At 45.2% G+C, this 19,385-nt stretch overlaps 1 protein-coding gene across 1 annotated transcript in view; it reads right to left on the minus strand.

Moving 5' to 3' along the window:
• ITGA9 (integrin, alpha 9) overlaps positions 1 to 19,385 on the minus strand; it is a 372,615-nt gene that overhangs the window by 272,000 nt on the left and 81,230 nt on the right. The window contains exon 14 of the mRNA XM_011953420.1: positions 15,678 to 15,838. Coding sequence (XP_011808810.1) covers positions 15,678 to 15,838 — 161 coding nt within the window. The remainder of the gene's footprint in view (positions 1 to 15,677; positions 15,839 to 19,385) is intronic.

A 19,385-nucleotide genomic window follows, 5' to 3' on the forward strand; every position in this document is an offset into this window, starting at 1 on the left:
CCAAATGTCCATCAATGATAGACTGGATTAAGAAAATGTGGCACATATACACCATGGAACACTACGCAGCCATAAAAAAGGATGAGTTCTTGTCCTTTGGAGGGACATGGATGAAGCTGGAAACGATCATTCTCAGCAAACTATCACAAGGACCGAAAACCAAACACCGCATGTTCTCACTTATAGGTGGGACTTGAACAATGAGATCACTTGGACACAGGGCAGGGAACATCACATACCAGGGCCTGTCGGGGAGTGGGGGCTGGGGGAGGGATAGCATTAGGAGAAATACCTAATATAAATGATGAGTTGATGGCTGCAGCACACCAACATGGCACATGTATACCTATGTGACAAACCTGCATGTTATGCCCATGTACCCTAGACCTTAAAGTATAATTTTTAAAAAAGGAAATTTACAATTACAGATGTGGCCACATTATATTTCTATCAGACAGTGCTGCTCTTGAGTTTCCACTGTAGAGACAACACCTCAATTCTGGGCAGAAGGAAGGGAGGCACCACTGCCTTGGGGCCCCCCTTCACCCAAATCAAGTGTCTCGCTGCTCGCCACCAGGCCTCCCAGGGAGCCAGGGAGCTGCCTTTCAACACAAAGTAATGGCTCCGTGTGGTTTTCCTTAAAGGTGACATGGCCTTGAACCATTTCCTGAAATTGTTTGAGTCATTCCCTCATTCTTTCTGACATATTTTAAGTAACCTGGACAGGCACGTGCAACAGAGTGTATCTGAGCCTCCAAAATTACCATCTGGCAGGTCTTTGTTATTAAACAAAGAATTAACTCACAAAAGGCTAACAAGAGGCAACAAGGACACCTGCCTGGAAATTCCAGCTCAATGGATTTACAGAGGACTCTTCTGATGCATTTGCATATTTTTCAGTGGGCTGAGCTTAGCACTTTACAAGCAATGCCTCATTTTATCCTCACACTAACCCTGTGGGGTAAATATCTGACCCCTGCCCTTTCACCACATTAGATTTATACCAAAGGAGCGAGATTATCCAGAAAGCAATTCCTCATTAAATGACCTCAAAATGGTTATGGGGTGTGTGTGTGCGTGCGCGCGCAATGCGCGTGCTCACATAGTCTCATCCATCACTTTTCCAGATTCAGAAAAGTTTGATTTATTACAAGAGGGAAAAAAAATCTCTCCTTTCAGTTAACTCTTTACTCATCCTTCAAAATGGACAGCAAGGAAGAAACAACGCTGGAACCTACTCCATCATTTATTTGATAAATAAAGTGTTTTGGGAGTCCTATTTCCAGGGTGACAGTGTTGAATGCCATAAGCTCCCTCCTTTAAAATAACCTATGCTCTGGTATAGAAGATAAACGCAAATATCCAAGTAACACAAATACAGGCGGAAAGAAAGTACTAAGCTCAGATGTGAGGGAGCTCAGGACCAGAAGGCCCACAGCCCACCCTGGGGAGAAGGGTGAGAGGAGTGTTAGCAGAGAGGAATTGCAGATCAGGGTGGTGGAAAGTCAGCCCAGGGGAAAAAGCCTGGCAGCTGGCTCTGGAAACGGAGTACATTTCACACAGATAGAGCCAAAGCAAGGAGTCTGGAAGGCATGGGAATGCTTGACTTGCCAAGTCATGGCATTCAGAACGGATGCCCCCAGCAGACCAGCTCCTGGGAGGCAGCGGATATGGCTTACTAGTCTCCACCTGCCCGGGGCCCAGCACAGTGTCTGGCATACAATGAGCACTCAATAAATAGGGTGCCATCCAAATCGGAACACTTGAGAGTGAAATAGAGAACTATTAATGATCATGCTGGGACAACAGGTATAAACCAGGACTGTCCCAGGCACACCTGTACATAGGACACTGTATCACTGATGTGTGTAGAAACAGAAGCAAATTGAAAATAGAGAAGCAAAGGGTGGGAGGGGCAAGTGTGGGACTAGGCCAAGTAAGCCAGTGCCCCAAGTGCAGGTATGAAATAACCTGAGCTGTTGGAGGATAGGGTCTGGTCTTTTTCATCTTTGTTTCCCTTCCACCAGACACAGAGCTATGTACCCAACCGGTACTCGACACATGCGGGTGGGCTGAACGCATGGACCAGACTTCAAGCTCTTCAGAAGAGGGTTAAGTGACAGTCATTGTTTAAACTGCAGAGGCCACAGACAGGCAGGGAAGATCAAACACAAGCACAGAGAACCTCCAGTCCCCAGGACTCCTGCCTGCCCTGGACTCACTGACCCACACTGAGCTTTCCTCCCACCACAGAACACGGACACATGTGCATAGGAGCGGCTGAAAAGTGCAACCTCTCCCAAGAACAGGAGAAACCTAGCACCAATCCTCCCAGAAACGGGCCATCCAGAACGGAGTTTTCTCGTTCTCAGACTACCTAGGTAATAATAATGAGAAAAGCCATCATCTTTTGTGCTCAACGTTATAGAACTAGTTGGTCACTGGATGGGATTCAAACCCAAGACTTGGCTGCTTACCAGCTGTGAGATCTTAAATAAATGCTCTAAATCTCAGATCTCTCAACGGTAAAATGAGATTTGATTTTATTTTTATATATGTAGATATAATTCTGATACAATTTTCTGTATACAATCATATATTAATTACCATATGTAATTGTATTCTTTATAAGGTCTTCATGTACATGTAAAACATGTAGCACATAGTAAATGCTCAATAAAAGATAGCTATTATTGTTATTGTTACAACTTAATTTCTTCTTTTTATTTATATAGCCCTTAATATATTTTTTTAAAAGAAGCAACTCTCTGTCACCCTCTTCACACAAATCTCCTGGGATGCATGTGAATAAACTATTCGTCCACCATTGGACCTACCATTGTTCCAAGTCCCATGAAGTGGGGCTAGGGCTGTCTTGTGAAAAGCCGCCCAGGCTACCTATGGATGGCTGCTTCGAAGGGGTGGGTTTCCTCAGCCTGGGAGCTTCCCTAGCTCTCTGTAGGTGACAGAATCCTTTCTGCCACACACAGCATACTCACTACAATCAACAAATTCCCCATCTGCAAAACAGAAGTCACCAAGGAAGCTGATGGCCCACAGTAACCTGTCGGAGAAGAAATATAGGAGGCCACTATTTTCTCACAAAATGCAGGAAGGACCCATGCAATTTCTAAGCTGGCTTCTCGTATTCTGTTTGTCCCAAGAAAGCAGACCCAAGAAAAGAAGAAGGAAAACCACTTTAAAATTTTCTGCTTAATAAGAGCTTGTACTTCAAGAGCTTCCTGGTCTCTGGGAAGGGGAAATAGATTTCTGACATAGCTGTGTCCAAAAACACTGCAGTGAAGTTTTAAAAACTGCTGAAAAGTCATGCTCAGTCAGTTGACTGCTGACAACACTGTCCTTTAAGCAATAGGCAAAGAATGCAGAAGAAATTGTAGCCCATACCACCCTCCTATAAGGGGCACCCCCTCCATTAACACACGTCAGCGTCGGCTGGAGAGCTACACAAGGTCACATAAAGTCAGTGCTGCTGACTCAAGCCTGGCCCCACATTGTGGATGAGGAGCACTTGCTCTCACGGTCAGTGTGAGGAGAGAGGCATCTGGCCCCTCCAAGGCCCACTTGCTTCTGATACTTGCATCAACTGCCAGCTGGTGGTCTTTGTCCCTCTTCCCCTATCACTTTTGGTATCTATGTCTTTGAGCTCCTTGCTTTGTGGTCTATGGACCAGCAGCACCAGTGTCACCAGGGAGCTTGCTAGAAATTCACCTCAGACCTGCTGTATCAGGATCTGCATTGAAGAAGGTCCCAGGTGCTTCATATGCATGCTAAAGTGAGGAGTCCTTGTCAATCAGCCCGTGAAGATGACTGAGAGGCTCTGTCTTGCTCTGGTCCAGGGAGAAAGAACGTGCCAGCTCCAAGAGCTGCCTTACCAATTGCCCTCTTCTCTTCCCACATTTCTTATTTGCTCTGTACTTTCTATTTTCTTCTCATCATCTGCTTCTAATCCTTTTTTTAATCCCCCTAAAAATTATGGAACTAGTCTTGACCCCTTCCAAATGCAGAGGCAGTTAGAAAGAGGAAAAGATGTACAGGGTAGAGGAGAAGGAAAAAGGGGCCCGGTGTTTACCAGATCCCTACTAAGAAGTCAGTATTCTGCTCCCTATTTCAGCTGAGGACACTGAAGCTCAGCAGTAAAGGCGAAGCAACTTGCCTGAGACCACGTAGTTGATCAGAGCAAGACCTGGTCCACCCCGGCCTGGTCCAGGCCAGCCCCTGCCATGCTAAGCAGGAAGAGCGCTTCAGTTCATGTGCTTCACACATGTTGAGTTGAAAGGGAATCTTTCCACTCAGCACTAGCAAGAGCATCAGGAGGGAGGGCTTTTCTACACTACAAGGCAGTACTGTAATATGTCTCAAACCTAAAATGCCTTCCCTTTCCCACCGAGCAATACCACTTCCATCCTCTGCACTGCCAACTTTTATCTAGTTCTATGCCACTGAAAACAGAAAACATCACATCCAAGATGGTGACATCCTGTGAAGGACCAACTCAAGGTGAACCATCCAACCTTCTTCTATTCTGTTTCCCCCATTGTATACGGGGCGTGTATGTGGATATAAACATTTGTGTGTGATTGTTCCAAAACACCAGAGGGAGAGATTATGTTCCATGGCACACTTGCAACTCAGGTTTTAATCAGCATGTCTAAGCACAACGTGAAACAGTCAATGTGACCTCAATCTATTATTTATATTTCCATTTCGCTATGGGGCTTGATCTGTGTGACTAGTGCCTTGGGAGGCTCCATGCGGTACTGTGGCAGGAGCTGTGAGTTGTCTGTCCAGTGTTCATCCCTTTTCTTCTTAAAAATCACACTTCGGTATCTGCACTGTCCAACATGGTAGCCACCAGCCACATGTGTTATTTCAGTTTGAATTTATATTAATTAAAATTATAGAAAAGTAAAAAGTCAATGCCTTAGTGGTACTAGCCACATTTCAAGTGCTCACAGTCATACGTGGTCAGTGGCTACCATTTTGGATAGTGCTGATACACGGAACATTTCCTTCATCACAGAAAGTTCTGTTGGAGAACAAAACTCTATAGTGATAGGATTTATAAGATGTCTAGCTGGTACTTAGACATCTTCCAACCTCTTTGAAAAGATGGATGGTCAATGAGTTGTAAGCAGAAGTCACTGGAGGCTCTTTACAGGGGCCTCAGAGCAGATTACAAAGAGCCCTTTTGCACGTCCCCCTACTTCCTGCATGAAAAACACATACAATGGCTGGAGCCCTAGAGCCATTTTAGGGGTAGGAGGAAAAGATGCTCTTAGTGTTGGAGTGCCCACAGCTCAGCCCTTGGTGCCCCCGCTCTTCTCTATCTCCCCTCACACCCTGGGTGATCTCATCAAATCTCCTGGCATTAAATACCATCCGTCTGCTGGCGACTCCAAAATTGATACTTCTTACTCAGACTATGACTCAAACTGAAGACGCATACATATGTATCCACACTTAAACATCTACTAGTGTGTCTAAAAACAAACTCCAGATCTTCCCCTTTAAACCTGCTCACCTGCACCTTCAGTTGAAAACAACACCAGTGACAACTCCATCCTTTTAGGTACTCAGGCTGAAAAGCTTGGAGTCACCCTTGATATCTTATTCCCTCACAACTGACAATCAAACCCTCAGGAAATGCTGTAGGATCTCCTTTCAAAATGTATGCAGAATTTGACCACTTCTCACAATGTCACCACTATGACCTCAGTGGAGTCACCCTCTTCCCTGGATAACTCTCACTGTCTCCTAACTCTGTTCCTGCTGCTCTCCCGCCTCCTACAGGCCTTCCCAACACAGCCGCCAGCAGGGGCCTGTAAAAATGGAAGGCAGGCCAGGTCACCGCCCTGCCCAGATCCCTCGCAGGCTCCCATCTCACTCTGAGCAAAGGCGAATCCTTCCCAAGGCCTAGGAAGCCCAAGATGACCCTCTCACAACCATCACTGCCACTCTGACCTCTTTGCCCACACTAGCCTCCCTGCTCCTCCTCAGACACACCAGACACTCAGATACCGGTCTGAGCACCTCCTCCAGGAACCCGTGTGCTAACTCCCCAGCCTCCTTCCAGGCTTTGCTCAAATCAAACACCTCCTCAGTGAGGTCACCCTGACCCCTGTAACCCCACACCTGCACTCCCAAACCTGCTTCACTGGGCTCTATTTTCTTTTTTTTTTTCCATAGCCTCATCGTCTTCTAATGCACCTGGATTTTCTTCTTTATTATATCTATTGTCTTTCTCCCCCTACTGGGATATAAACTCCCAGGGGGATAAGGATCCTTGTCTGTTCGCAGCAGAGCAGGCCCCCCAGCCTGCGGCATAGTAGGTATGCAATGCATATTTCCTGAATAAGTGAAAGGTCAGAGAACTGCATCCCTGAGCCACTGAACCAACATCAGCAACTTCTCTTCCTCTAGAAGAGAGAGAAATTATCTTGATGTGCTTTAGCCCCGTCATCAGGTCTCGATTCCTGAAAGCTGAGTGGAATTCCTGTCTGATACCTCTGTGAAGACCAAAGATACTATGTTTTATTCTCAGACTGCAGTAAGAACTGGGAACTCCCTGCAGGCACCATGGTACTCAAAGCCCTACTAATGACCCAAATGATCACCTTCCCCAGAGCTGAAAGTCGCCTGTGCTCCAGGGAGCAGAGGTAGTGGGCAAGCTATCGTACTTTCATAATCACCTCTCTCAGTGACTAAAAGCTCCCTTTTGGGGATGGCAACTAACTTTGGAAAACTACTTTAAAGAAGGAGTTAAAAATACATACTTTCAGTGATGTTAGATGTATATGTTTTTAAATACATAGGACACAAGTATTCTGTGGTATTCCTGCAGAAAATATACATCCTGAATCTAATTATGATGAAACAGACAAACTCAGGGAGGCCTTCTATGAAATAACTGACCTGTACTCTTCAAAAATGTCAAGGACATGAAGGAGCAAGGCTGAGTGAGTGTTCCAGACTAAAGAGACGTGACAGCCAAATGCAACAGTGCGGGATTTTCTTTTGCTACCAAGGATGTGGAGATAACTGGTGATATTTGAGTGAGTTCTGTAGATAAGCTAACAGTAATGTATCACTTAATTTCCTTATTTCAATAATTGCGCTATGGTTACATAAAAGAATGTCCTTGTTCTCAGGAAATATCCCTGATGTTAGGGATAAGGAAGGGGGCATCATGTCTCCAACCTACTCTCAAACAGGTAAGAAGTATGAATAGATAGAAAATTACAAAACAAATGACATTAAGGGAATCTGGGTGAAGAATTTACAGTATTTTTTTGTGCTATCCTAATGACGTTTTTGTAAGACTGCTATTATTTCAAAATAAATATATATATATTTTTTTTCGAGATGGAGTCTTGCTCGGTCTCCCAGGCTGGAATGCAGAGGCACAATCTTGGCTCACTGCAACCTCCACCTACCAGGTTCAAGCAATTCTCCTGCCTCAACCTCCCCAGTAACTGGGATTACAGGCACCCACCATCATGCCCAGCTAATTTTTGTATTTTTAGTAGAAAGAGGTTTCCACCAAGTTGGCCAGGCTGGTCTTGAACTCCTGACCTCAGATGATCTGCCTGCCTCAGCCTCCCAAAGTGCTGGGATTACAGGTGTGAGCCACCACACCTGGCCCAAAATAAAAATGTTTTATGTGAAAAACGTGTGTGTGTATAATATACACAGAGAGCTGGAGTACATGCATGCACACACACATATGCCCAAGAGAGAAAGAGAGTGCTATTTGTCAAAGTTTCCTCAAGTCCAATATTTCCATAACTTTTTTACACCTACCCATTTACCTTCAGGCCAATCAAATATTTATTGAGAAAATGACTCTTTCATTAAAAGGTCTAAAAGTATTCCCCTTCCAAAATGAGAAGAAAAGAGGCCGTGATCTTAATACTAATATATTGACTAAAAATAATATTTTCTCTAACCATATAGGCATGAATAAAATCTATACTTTTATAAAATAAGAAATACATAATAATTTGCTGGTACAACCATAGAATATGTTGGTCCCCTTTTCCCATGCAATGAGGCTTCAGGAGCCAGGCTTCCTTTCTTTACAAGGGGTCATCTAAAATGGACTTAGGCACACGTGACAGAGGAATAAGTGTGACAGTCTGAGACATGACAGGCCCTCAGAAAATCTTAGCTGGCTCCGAATCTTTCCTCAAAACAGGAATTCTCTGCACCGACGCGTCACTGCCACCTTTACCCAGATCCAGCTGTAGCCATCTGCTTTTGCATCTGTGTCCTATCTTATTGTGATGCACAGCACGAAGGGAAGCTGGCTCCCCCACTTCCCCTGCTTGTGACTGCCACCCAAACACATGACTTTCATTATCAGTCTTGCCTTGAAAGCCACTCACTCCAGCCTCTGCAGCCAACTCTGGATGCCCAGCAAGCTGGCCCATGGTCTGTTGCCTTCACGAGAACATAGTGTGGCTGTGTCCACCCAGCTCATCCATCTTCATTCAGAGGCTCTCTTGGGCCTGTCACTTGGAGCTGGATGTGTCTCGGACACCCAAGCTCTATGTCAGAGGACAGAGATGGCAAGGGCTCCTTCCAAATCTGGAGTCTGTATGACCAGGAGGTGGGAAGGTCTGGCGAGTCAGCTCTTTGGTGTAGACTGAGGGACCAGCTACTACTCAAAGAGTGATTCTAAGGCCTGCTGCTCCTTGAGCCATGTGGATCCCACTTATTGAAACAGAGAATTCTCCAAATGACCTTAGGAATGGATGCCTTGGGAACGGGTGGAGAAGACAAAGGAAAGAATAATGACACAACTTGGGCCACCTTGATATGTTATTTCTGATTAAAGCAATTGATAAGAAAAGGGCAGGTCAGCCCTTAGGTCTCACATGATCAAGGCACCAAGTAAGAAAACCAAAGGTTGTTCACAGCTAGTTCACTCTGTACTAATTAGGACTAAGTTCAGTTGTAGGAGTTTACTTTAAACTTCCAGAGTTTAAACAGTCCTATGGGAGGTAATAACCCCCCGTCCTCTCAAGCAAGCCCAACAGTCAGCAATTCGTGCATCTTCAGAGTGCAGAGGGCTGCCGAACAGAATCCTAAATGTGCATGGAATGAGGGTAAAGAATAAGATCTCAATAAATTTAAATGAAATCTTTTCCATTGTTTTAAATGGAAACAATTACACTATCCCATAAATCCAGTCAAAATACAGAGTACCTCTGAACCCAATGTACAAACATAAAAGCTGTTGTCTGGTGGTTTAACTGACCCCACAAATTTACTTTCCTATCATTCATCAACTTAAAAAGTCACAGGAAACAGGAAAGAAAAAAGACTCGGATAATGAAACATCTGTGTATCAGGCAAGACTTGAGTGATATGACCAACTTACTAACAAACATGCTAGAAGCCCAACACTCACCAGTATGTGATACACCCATGGAACAAACACCTGTACCCTGTGAATCTAAAATTAAAAACAACAATAACAACAACAAAGCCCTCAACATATTCAGTTGTGTGCTGGGGCTTGCTGCAGTGGGTTTCCAAAGGCCAACTGTTAAATTTTCAGAAAGTTTACGAGCCAGAGTTGTTAAACACAGCCATTATTAAAAGTTAAACTGAATAAACTTAAAAATAAGTAAATTACATTAAGATAAAGGTAATAAATACTCAACACTCATAACTTCCTAATTATTTTACCATACTTTACTATCATCTATGCTCTTAAAGATATTTAGAGCTATTGGAAATACTAAACAACTGTGTGCTATTGTGCGTCTCTTCCTAACTCCACATGCAGTGATGTCTCATTGGTAGCTTGAAATCAGACATGATGAGAATATTTACACCAAGGAAATTTGCAAAATGCTACAAAAGTCATGCCCCCTCTTTCCAAGAGTTTGTTGTTAAGCATTAGTTGCACACCACTGCTCTAGAACATAAATCCCCAAAAGCTGTCACCTCTAGGGGCCATGCCATATGCTCAACATAGAGATGGTCCCAGGACTCCATTAGGAAGAGGCAGGGAAGTCTCTCACTAGCTTAGAGGCTGAGTCAGGTTACTTAACCTCTCTTTCTTCATGTAAAGCCTGTAGGAGAGTATCTGGCATATAATAAGTACTAGTTACTAATAGTTCTAGCTTATACTTATGAGGGGTGTTACAATGCAGTGGTTTAAACCCAAGTCTTAGGAGCCAGACTTGCAGGTTTAAATCCTATCTCTGCTACTTGTCATCTATAAAGTCGTGAGCAAGTTCCTTAACTCTTCTATGCCTTGTCTTCGAAACAGTAAAATGAGGATTAAAAACGGTAACTATCTCACATGCAGTGACTCACAGTAACCAGCACATACTAAATGCTAAATGAGTGTTAGCTGCTTTCATCGCTATTACCTGAATATTATGGGTATTCTTCTTTTAAAATCATTTTCAAAGGGAGTTCAATTACTACATTCTTTAATACTAATTCCTGTTGGCGTCCCTTTTTGCCAAACTCTGCAACATTTTTTTTCTTAGCTATTTCTTTGACTTCTCAAGATGACCCAGAGATTTAGTATGTTATTTTTCAGATAAAGAAGAAACTTTCGCTGTTTTTCTTTCACCTCTTTCTCAGAGTTCTTATTACTCCAACTTAATCTCCCTTTCTTAACTATCTGTTTCTTAAACAAGAAAAAAAAGAAGCCTTGATCATCTCTGAAAACCAGCATCCAACACTCTATAAACTCGCAGCATGTAATGTGATTGAAGCCATGGTCCCAAGGCATTTTGTTGGATATGAAAATGGAAAGAGGCCAAAACACCTGGGAAGATCACAGGGTGTGATCTCTCAGGAGACCTGGTGGCCAAGGTGATGTCCCACCCTTCGCCAGGCCAGGATGAGCATCTGCCCACAAAAGCAAGGAAGGAGCTGCAGTCACTTAGGTTTCAAAGTTCCTTGAAAAACCCTTCAGGAACATAAAAGAACAACCTCATGAACATCTGCAGCTTCTCAGAAAAGCCGATGTGCATATTTCCTTGTCTCGTGTAGACTGTTTTGTTTTTAACAACAATCCTGTTATTGGCCTTCTTGACAGTGTCTGACACATGGTTCTGTTCAAAAACAGTTCCCTGAATGCCTCTAGAGGGTGTCACTGATCCTCACAGTAGGGAATGGCGCCACTGCCCCCATACTCTGCCTGGGCTTCTCTGCCATCCCTGCATCAGACTCAGAACTGTTGCCATCGTTTCCCTGGTCCTCAAGAGCCTGCTTATTTGCCTGTCATGCATAGGCATCACAAAAGGCCTGTGCTCTCAAGGTATTGTGCAGCATTAGAGGATGTAGCACAGCTGTCATCCAGGTAAGAACACACAAACCAGAAAACGATGGAGTAACAACAGGACACCCACATTTATTCTTTGGCACAGGCCATGCATCCCAAACTCTCTTCTCCATCATCTCAAGCCATCACTTCCCAGCAGTCGGTCCAGACAGAGGTGAGCAGGCCCCACTCCATATCAGAAGCCTTTGTGAGTCCACACTCCAGCTAACCCAATTAGTCACTCCAACAAGGTTCCAGTTCCACCTGACAAGTAGGAGTCAGGCAGCACGGAACAAGCTCCAAGAAGTCAGGAAGATGACAGTGGCAACCCCAGGGCCTAGGACAGTGGCTGCCGCTGAGGATGTTCAAAACCTGTGGACTGAGCTTTGAACAACAGCAAGCCTTCAGCAGGCAGGATGGGGCAAGGCACATCTGATCCAAGCGGAGCATGGCCAGGATTTCCCAGACTGGGCCCACAAGGTGGATTTCCATGGCACATAGGCATGACTCCGCAAAATAACTCTCGTATTTGAAACGTTGTTCCCGGTCAATTCCCCTGCAGTCCTGGTTGCATTGGGAAGGAAGTTCCAGTGTGGTGCCCGTATGTCTTTAAGCCTTCCCCAGAACTTGATCATTTCCCATTCTGACACATGAACGGAGTGCGCGCTTTATCAGCAACTTTGACAAACAATGAAATCCAGCTAGACTTCTAGGACACTGTTATGTCTTCAATCTATCTATTTTTACAGTTACTTTCTGTTTTGGGGACATGTTACATGGTTTTCTGGTTATAGAAAGGTGAAAGTTTCTGTTTTAAATTATTTTATTTGAGACCAAAAGTTGGCTGATTTAAAGAGAAAATATGAAAGAAAATACCACTGGAAGTATGAGTTTAAGACCAAAAAAAAACATAAAAATCATGCAGGTAGTGCATGGTTCTACATGAATACGACACAAACCAGATCCCAGACTTCTGTGAGCATAAGAACTAAGGCAAAGAAGTGTAAGCAGCAGGTTCCAGGAGGAAAGGGGCACGTCATGACAAGAGCTGGGACCCAGGGGATGTGGTGGCAGAAGATGGGTCTAGAAAGGTAAGCACAGGAAGGGCATGGGGAGCCTGATGCAGAGGGGAGGTGCTGGGCTTTCACCTGTGACTGTGAGATCCACTAGAGGCCTCCAGCCTGACTGTTAGTGGGAGGGGCCCCATCCCCAAAACTGGGCTGGTCTGGGGGAAGAGGGAAGATAAGCTGGGGTGTGTGAACTCCGAGGCAGAGAAGCCAAGGAAGCGGCTGGAGCTACCTCCGCTCTGCTGACCACAGTGAGGCCCTGAGAACGTACCTGCCCGCCCCCCCAGGAGGATGTGCTGCCTTATCAAAAAATCCTATACCCTCCGGAGGTGCCCCTCAAGACGGTGAATGGAACAAAGCCTGGTACAAGACAGCCTGGAAAACAGGTGTTAGCCCACGCGGTCTTCCATGATAAGGTCACTTATCACCTTATATGGAAAGAAAACTTCCAGGGAAAAGGACAGGGAGAAAAAAAAAAATTGGAATAGGCTTAAAGAAAAAAAGAAAAAAAATACGTAAAGATAGCCTAAACAAAGCAGGCCCAGCCCCTCATGCCAGCCCCACTGTCTGCTAGCCATGTGGTGTGTGATAAGCCAGAATGCTTTTATTTATCTTCTTTGATTTGTCCATAAAGCTGGCTCCACTGAGAAAGCTCCACTTGCAGTAGAGACTGTATCCTGCTCTTGACCCCTGACCAACACCCCCCAGGCCCCAGTTCCTGCTCCAGGAGGCAGCCTGGCTGCCGCTCCCGTTTCCCCCATCCTTGCTTCCTGCCTCAGCTTCCATAGCTGTGTTCCCACAGCCAGTAAGCCAGGGGCGGTGCCTGCTGCCTCCCCTGTGGACAGCTAGCCAGGCCATTAGCACTCATCCTACGGGTGCACTCTGCCATTTGCCCAGTCCTCTGCAACAGCCCAGACAGTAACTGGCAGAAATAAACATTCTCATGGCTATAGAGTATGACTATAAAGTATCAGCCACCTTGAGTGTTCCTTGGCAGCAATGTTGCCTCTTGAACCATAAAGGCCTCAGAGATACGTGTCTATCTGGTGTATTTCTCCGCTCCCACCTCCTTGCATAAGAAAATGGCCAAGCAATCACTATATCCAAATAACTCTAGGTCCCAATTCACTAAAGCAGGCCTGCTCTTTTGCTCTCCTAGAATGACCAAAATAATCACATCAAGGTCTGTGCTGGATCTGCACTCCAGAGCCCTGATCTCAGCCTCCAAACTCTTCTAACCATCATCTCAATCTCTCTTCTTGGCAGCCAGGTTTTGCTTGAGTGAAGAAATGTCACTGGTTGGGTAGAGGAAGATCAGCAGAGTTGAATCTGCCAACAGGATGCCAAGTTACATTTAAATTTCAGATAAACAACAAAATGTTTTTAGTATAAGTATATCCCATGCAATATTTGGGACACACTCATACTAAAAAATGATTCATTGTTGATCTGAAATTCAGATTTAATTAGGAGTTCTATAGTTTTATTTGCTAAGTCTGGCAACCCTAGATATCAGGAAGTAGCAGGACCAACCCCTTGCACAGCCCTGATCCTCCCCAGTAACCCTCAGGGTCACCATAGAAAGAGCCCTGTCTCTGGCCTGCACTTCACTATTGCCACTCCCTGAGTGCACTTTGCAAAGGCCTGCAGGCTCTGTGTGACATCTCATAGCCAGTACCTTTGGTAACTAGGAACAAAGGATAACTTCTCAGCCAAAGCAAGAAGTTGCAAAGAAACCTGAAGGAAAGCTTTTGTGAATAGACCTAGCAAGAAGCAGCCCGAGAGAAGATGCCCTGTCCCCAACAGGTATAAAAACACCAAGAACAGGCATTCAAAGGCCTGACAGTGTTTGCATATGAGCCTGTACTGCGCAGCCTCACACCCCACCAAAGGCACCAACAAGCCAATGTCATCTAAGACTGAGGGGGTGGGGCTGTATGGCTTAACAGGCTCAGGAGCAGCTTTATAAATGGCCAGCATCCCAAGCTCTCAAGCAGCTGGTCTGGGCAGGCCCCTGCAGGAGTCCTGGCAGAAGACACAGCCCAGCCCCACTGAAAAGCATCTGAGAGGCATGGACTCATGGGCTCTAGGCCAGGCCAAGTGCCATGGGTGTGTGGGGGCATTTCTCTATACACAGCCCTGAAGCATCTAGAAGCAGCTGTTATTCTTCTGCTCTGGTACTAACAGGAGGACACTTCATCTCTAATCTGCAGACTTTTCAAACTATCAGTCAGAAATCCAGTGGCTAATAAATAATATTAGGTTGAACTATATGAAATTTCCATTTTTGTAAGTCAAAAAGAATATTAGCAATTATATACAGTCCAACCAAATAATAATAATTGGGTTGCTTTCTATTTATCAGACACCATTCAAGGTCCTTTAAGTAAATTCATTGTGTAATGTTTAATCCTGATGACCACCTTTCAAGGTAAGGATTATTGTGTCCATTTCAGAGATAAAGAAACTGAGACGGGGAGAGGTCACTATATGCGTCCAGCTGGATACTCACTGGATCTATGTGTCTCAAAAACCCACGCTTGTTCCACCCACCATGTGGCCTGGATTAAATGCATTCTTCCACCTCCTCCACTCTCTGACCCTGCCCCTGGGTCAGTGTCTGGCCATTCCTGCAGCATCAGGCACTGCCAGGACTTCCACCCTGCCAGCGTCTGCTGCAAGGGCCACTCTGTAGCTAATCAAAGCCTGGCCTCCTGAATTAGCAGCAAAGTGTATTTAACAAACAATTTCAAGAGGAGAAAAACATTTGCAAGTTTATTTAGAGTGTGAGGGGAAAGGTTGCCAAAAAATGCATTCCTAAAATAAACAGAAAGTAGTCAAAGGGGAAAAATCTAGTCCAACCAGTTTTTAAATGTCTTAACTGTGACCATGAGCTAATTTGTAGTAGACCACTGAGAAAGGCATCAGGTGCAGTGTGATCCAGCATCACTGCAGACCCAGAGGCACGTGCTTCCAAGGCTCTCCTCTGAAAAGACTACTGAGCCTTATAGAGGGGAGAGGATGAGAAACCTCTGAAAAGAACAACTCAAAGTCAGGGACCATTACTGGTCTCCTAGACTACCACAACCCCCCTTAAAGGCTGAAATCAACACAGTAAGATAAACAAAAGGGCTGTCAGAGGCCAACTTTAAAAGAAAAGAAGAAATGGATACGCTCCTCCCTGTGAAATAAAATTTTGGAAGAGCATACATAATACATAATAAAAGTAGTTTCTACCGGCTCCAAATGAACATCTGCAGAGATCAAAGTTTGAGGATAAAAAGGAGGAGAGGACTGACCTTCACATGGGCCACGTAGTGACGACACGTCTCCTCCATGTAAGTCAGCTGCAGCTTCTCTGTGACCTGACCCACGGTCTCTCCCAGAAGCACAAAGTAGACCCTGGGCAGCTGGCCCTTCTCCTTTTTGGCCACGTCAGCCGTCAAAACATAATTCAGGCCTGCCAATAAATGAGAGGTCAAAATGTCAGCAAGGTCAGACACATTGTCATGAGGCCACCTCTTTTCCTTGTCATGGAATCACATGCACATCTCATACAATACCTACCCTTCCATGGCAGGAGACTGCTGCAGCCCCAAGCCAAGACTTGCTCAGAGAGCAGCACATAGCCAGAGTGCTCAAAGAATCAAGAGAGAAGCAAGATGTCCCCTGCCTTTCTAATGACTCTCTGTGTGTCATACTTCACGACTCTCCCTGATTTAAACCTCATGCCATCATGAGGCATCAACTGAGCCAGCAATATGCACATCAACAATGAGATGTATCCAACACAGGTTAGTGTCCTGACAAGCAAAACATCACGACAAACGTACAAAACATTACCAGAAGCTGTGAAATTATCAAGGCTTTGTGTAATACTGACTTCTATAAAGCACATGGTTTATGCCCAACACAAGGGAACCATCTCGTCTGATAATTTTAACTCATCTCAACAAAGCTAAGTCATGCTCTATAACCAGTACATGGACTGGACCACGTGTCCGCCATCATTTACTGAGCACTGACTATAGGCGAGGCACCGCTGAAGGTAGAGGGGATACATCAATGAACAACGCAGGCATAAACTCCTGGCTTCAGGTAGTTTACATGCACAGGAACCCAGACAAAGGCTGGAGTTGCCTTTATTCCCAGGTAGCCGAGTATGGTGATCAAACATTTTGTAGCGCCTATCCTTTCAACAGAACTATGACCACGGTCGGGCCTGTACCGAGGTCCTCTCCTGCAAAGAATAACTCACTCACTATACCTGAATGTGTAAGGCCAGATGGCAGAACTTCTGTAACACAGTCTTGAATTAAAAAAAAAAAAAAAGAAGAAACAAAGAAAGAAAAGATGATCACAGTATCAAATGCATGCTAGACAAACCTGGAAGGATCTACCTCTGTTATTTCAGAGTCAATAAGTAAATAGATAGGTATGTATTTCATTATAGAAATACGACCTATTTTACTGCTTTTCTGTGCCAGACGTCATCCCCTCCGTAACCCTTTTTATTTTTTAACTGTTTTGGGGATTCAAGGAAATATGTTATTTTTAAAGTAAGAGAACAGGAATCTCTGTACCTGGAATGACCAGGTGAGATGGCTGTGCCACAGAAAGCGGATGACCCAGCCCCGCCCTGTCTCCACACACCTCTCTCTTAGAAGCTGGGGGCTTTGCATCAGTAACAAGCAGCCCCAAGCCCACTGGCATTTAAGTAAGTGAAGTCAGGCATTAGGGAAGACTCCGGCTTTTAGTGACATCAAAGGGATCAGCCACCAGGGGAGGTATGAACAGGGAGAGAGGAAGGTGACCTGAATGGCATTCTGCACCTGCCGCAGGGCATATTTTTGATGCTTCTAATGGCCTCCCTGGGCCTCTGCCATCTCAGGGATCTTGCCATGCCGAGCTGGCAAATTCCTAGTCAGCAGAGCCGTCTGCCCCAACTTGTTTAACACCAGCGAACAGTTGACTTACAAGGCAAGGCTGTGTCACCAGAAGGGACCTGAGACCTGGATACTCTCAGGAGGTGCCATTATTAAGAAGAAAATAATGCATATAGGAAAGTGCTCCCACACAGAAAACACTGGTGCCTGTGCAAGTGTCACACACCAACTCCAATGGGGACAACAGCAAGAAAAGGGATAGATTCAGACTGGCAAAGCTTTGAGGCAATCCTGGAGACCACTAAGCTCAAAAACCTTCATTTTTTAAGATGAGGGAACTGAGGCCCCTAAAGGGAACAAGACTTGCTCCAGGCCAGAGAACCACCCACCAAAGAGCTGAATCCAGAACTCCCTTAATCTCTGGTGCCAGGCTATTCTTGCCACACTTGTTCTTGCTGCATGTTGTACATTACTTGACCAAAACCTCCCATTTTTTTGAATGCATGGATAGCAGGTCCAAACAAGTGCAGAGATCTGGCCAATTTACTTTCTACTGATCACAACTTCCCTGAACAACTGCCCAGAAGTAAGAAAGGTTAAATTTAAACGAAGAGAATTTCCAAGTTTGTTTAAGCAAGGTCATGGCTAGAGATGCACATTGCTGGAAGACAAGCCAGAGGCCACAGTTGAGTGAAGCAATGTGGTGGAGGCAGCTGCTGAGCAGACTCTCCTTGGGGTCCCCTGACCAGCCTCCTTTCCAGGTGAAAGAACTACAGCTGCCTTCCCTCAGGAAGGGAGACAATGGAGAGAACAGCGAGACTGGACTATCTTGCCAGAGATGAACTAGCTGAGCCCAGAGAAAACCTGGGTGGAAAGGAACACAGGAAGATGGAACGGATGGTATTGCTCCCCCACCCATATCCTCTTGGCTTTTATCATTTCTCTGTTGTCCGGCCCAAATTGCAACAGCGAGTGCCTGCCTCTCTTCTCCTGAGGGCTTTCTCTTGTGGCTCTGTCCATGTGCATGGCAAGCCAGGAGTGGCAGGGAACTCCAGTCCCCAGAGCAGCCCTCCATAATGCAGGGCCCCAGCTCCCTTGCCCCTTGATGGGGGGTAACTCTGGGGCATGGTGTACACTGACTCCCAGGGTTCTCCAGCAGGATTGAGCTCCAGCTGCCCACAGTGGTAACCTGCTCGGTAATACACCCTCTATTTGTCTGCTCTGATGGTTAATTTTATGTGTCAACTTGGCTGGGCCACAGTACCCAGAATTTGGTCAAGCAGCAATCTAGATGTTACTGAGAAGGTATTTTTTTAGATTAGATTAACATTTAAATCAGTAGACTTTGAATAAAGTAGATTACCCTCCAAAATGTGGGCAAGCCTCATCCAATCAGGTGAAGACTTTAAAAGACTAAGGTTCCCAAAAAAACAAACTGCTTTTAGACTGCTTTCAGACTGGAGCTGCAGCATCAGCTCTTCCCTGAGTCCCCAGCCTACTGGCCTGCCCTGAAAAATTCAGACTTCCCAGACCTCATAATCTCCTAACCCAATTCCTGAAAATCAACCAACTAATCCATTTCTTTCTCTCTCCATTCTGTTTCTCTGGAGAAGCCTGAGGTCTGTAGCTGCCTTCCTTTCCTGTCTCACTGTCCCATTTCCTAACTGGTACTTCTTGGGATCATTTGTGTATCAACCACATGCACTCAGATCCTTGACCCAGGCTCTGTTTTGGGGAGAACCCATATTAACACAGGGTAAATCAGGAAAAGCGAATAAATTCAACCTGCAATGTGTGCCAAGCACTGTGCTAGGCAATTTACAAACACCAACTTTACTCCTCCAAAGTTTCATCTCACTGCAGAAGTACCGATCCGGAAGTACTGATCTCTTGCAACTCAAGGGAGAGAGAAACAACCCACAGTTCACAGAAACCAAGCTGAGGACAAGGCAACTGCTGCTCCACTCAAGCAGGGTGTGTGCATGCCAGCACGTTAACCTTTCAGATTTCTCTACAATGTTAAGACATACAGTCACAGACATAACGAATTATCCAATTCACCAAGTGCAATCATTCTGGAAGCATTTCATCTCTAGAACTGCCTACTTAGTACTTTTCCTT

This window comes from Colobus angolensis, unplaced genomic scaffold (genome assembly GCF_000951035.1).
Source record: "Colobus angolensis palliatus isolate OR3802 unplaced genomic scaffold, Cang.pa_1.0 Scaffold36, whole genome shotgun sequence".
Lineage (NCBI taxonomy): Eukaryota > Metazoa > Chordata > Mammalia > Primates > Cercopithecidae > Colobus > Colobus angolensis.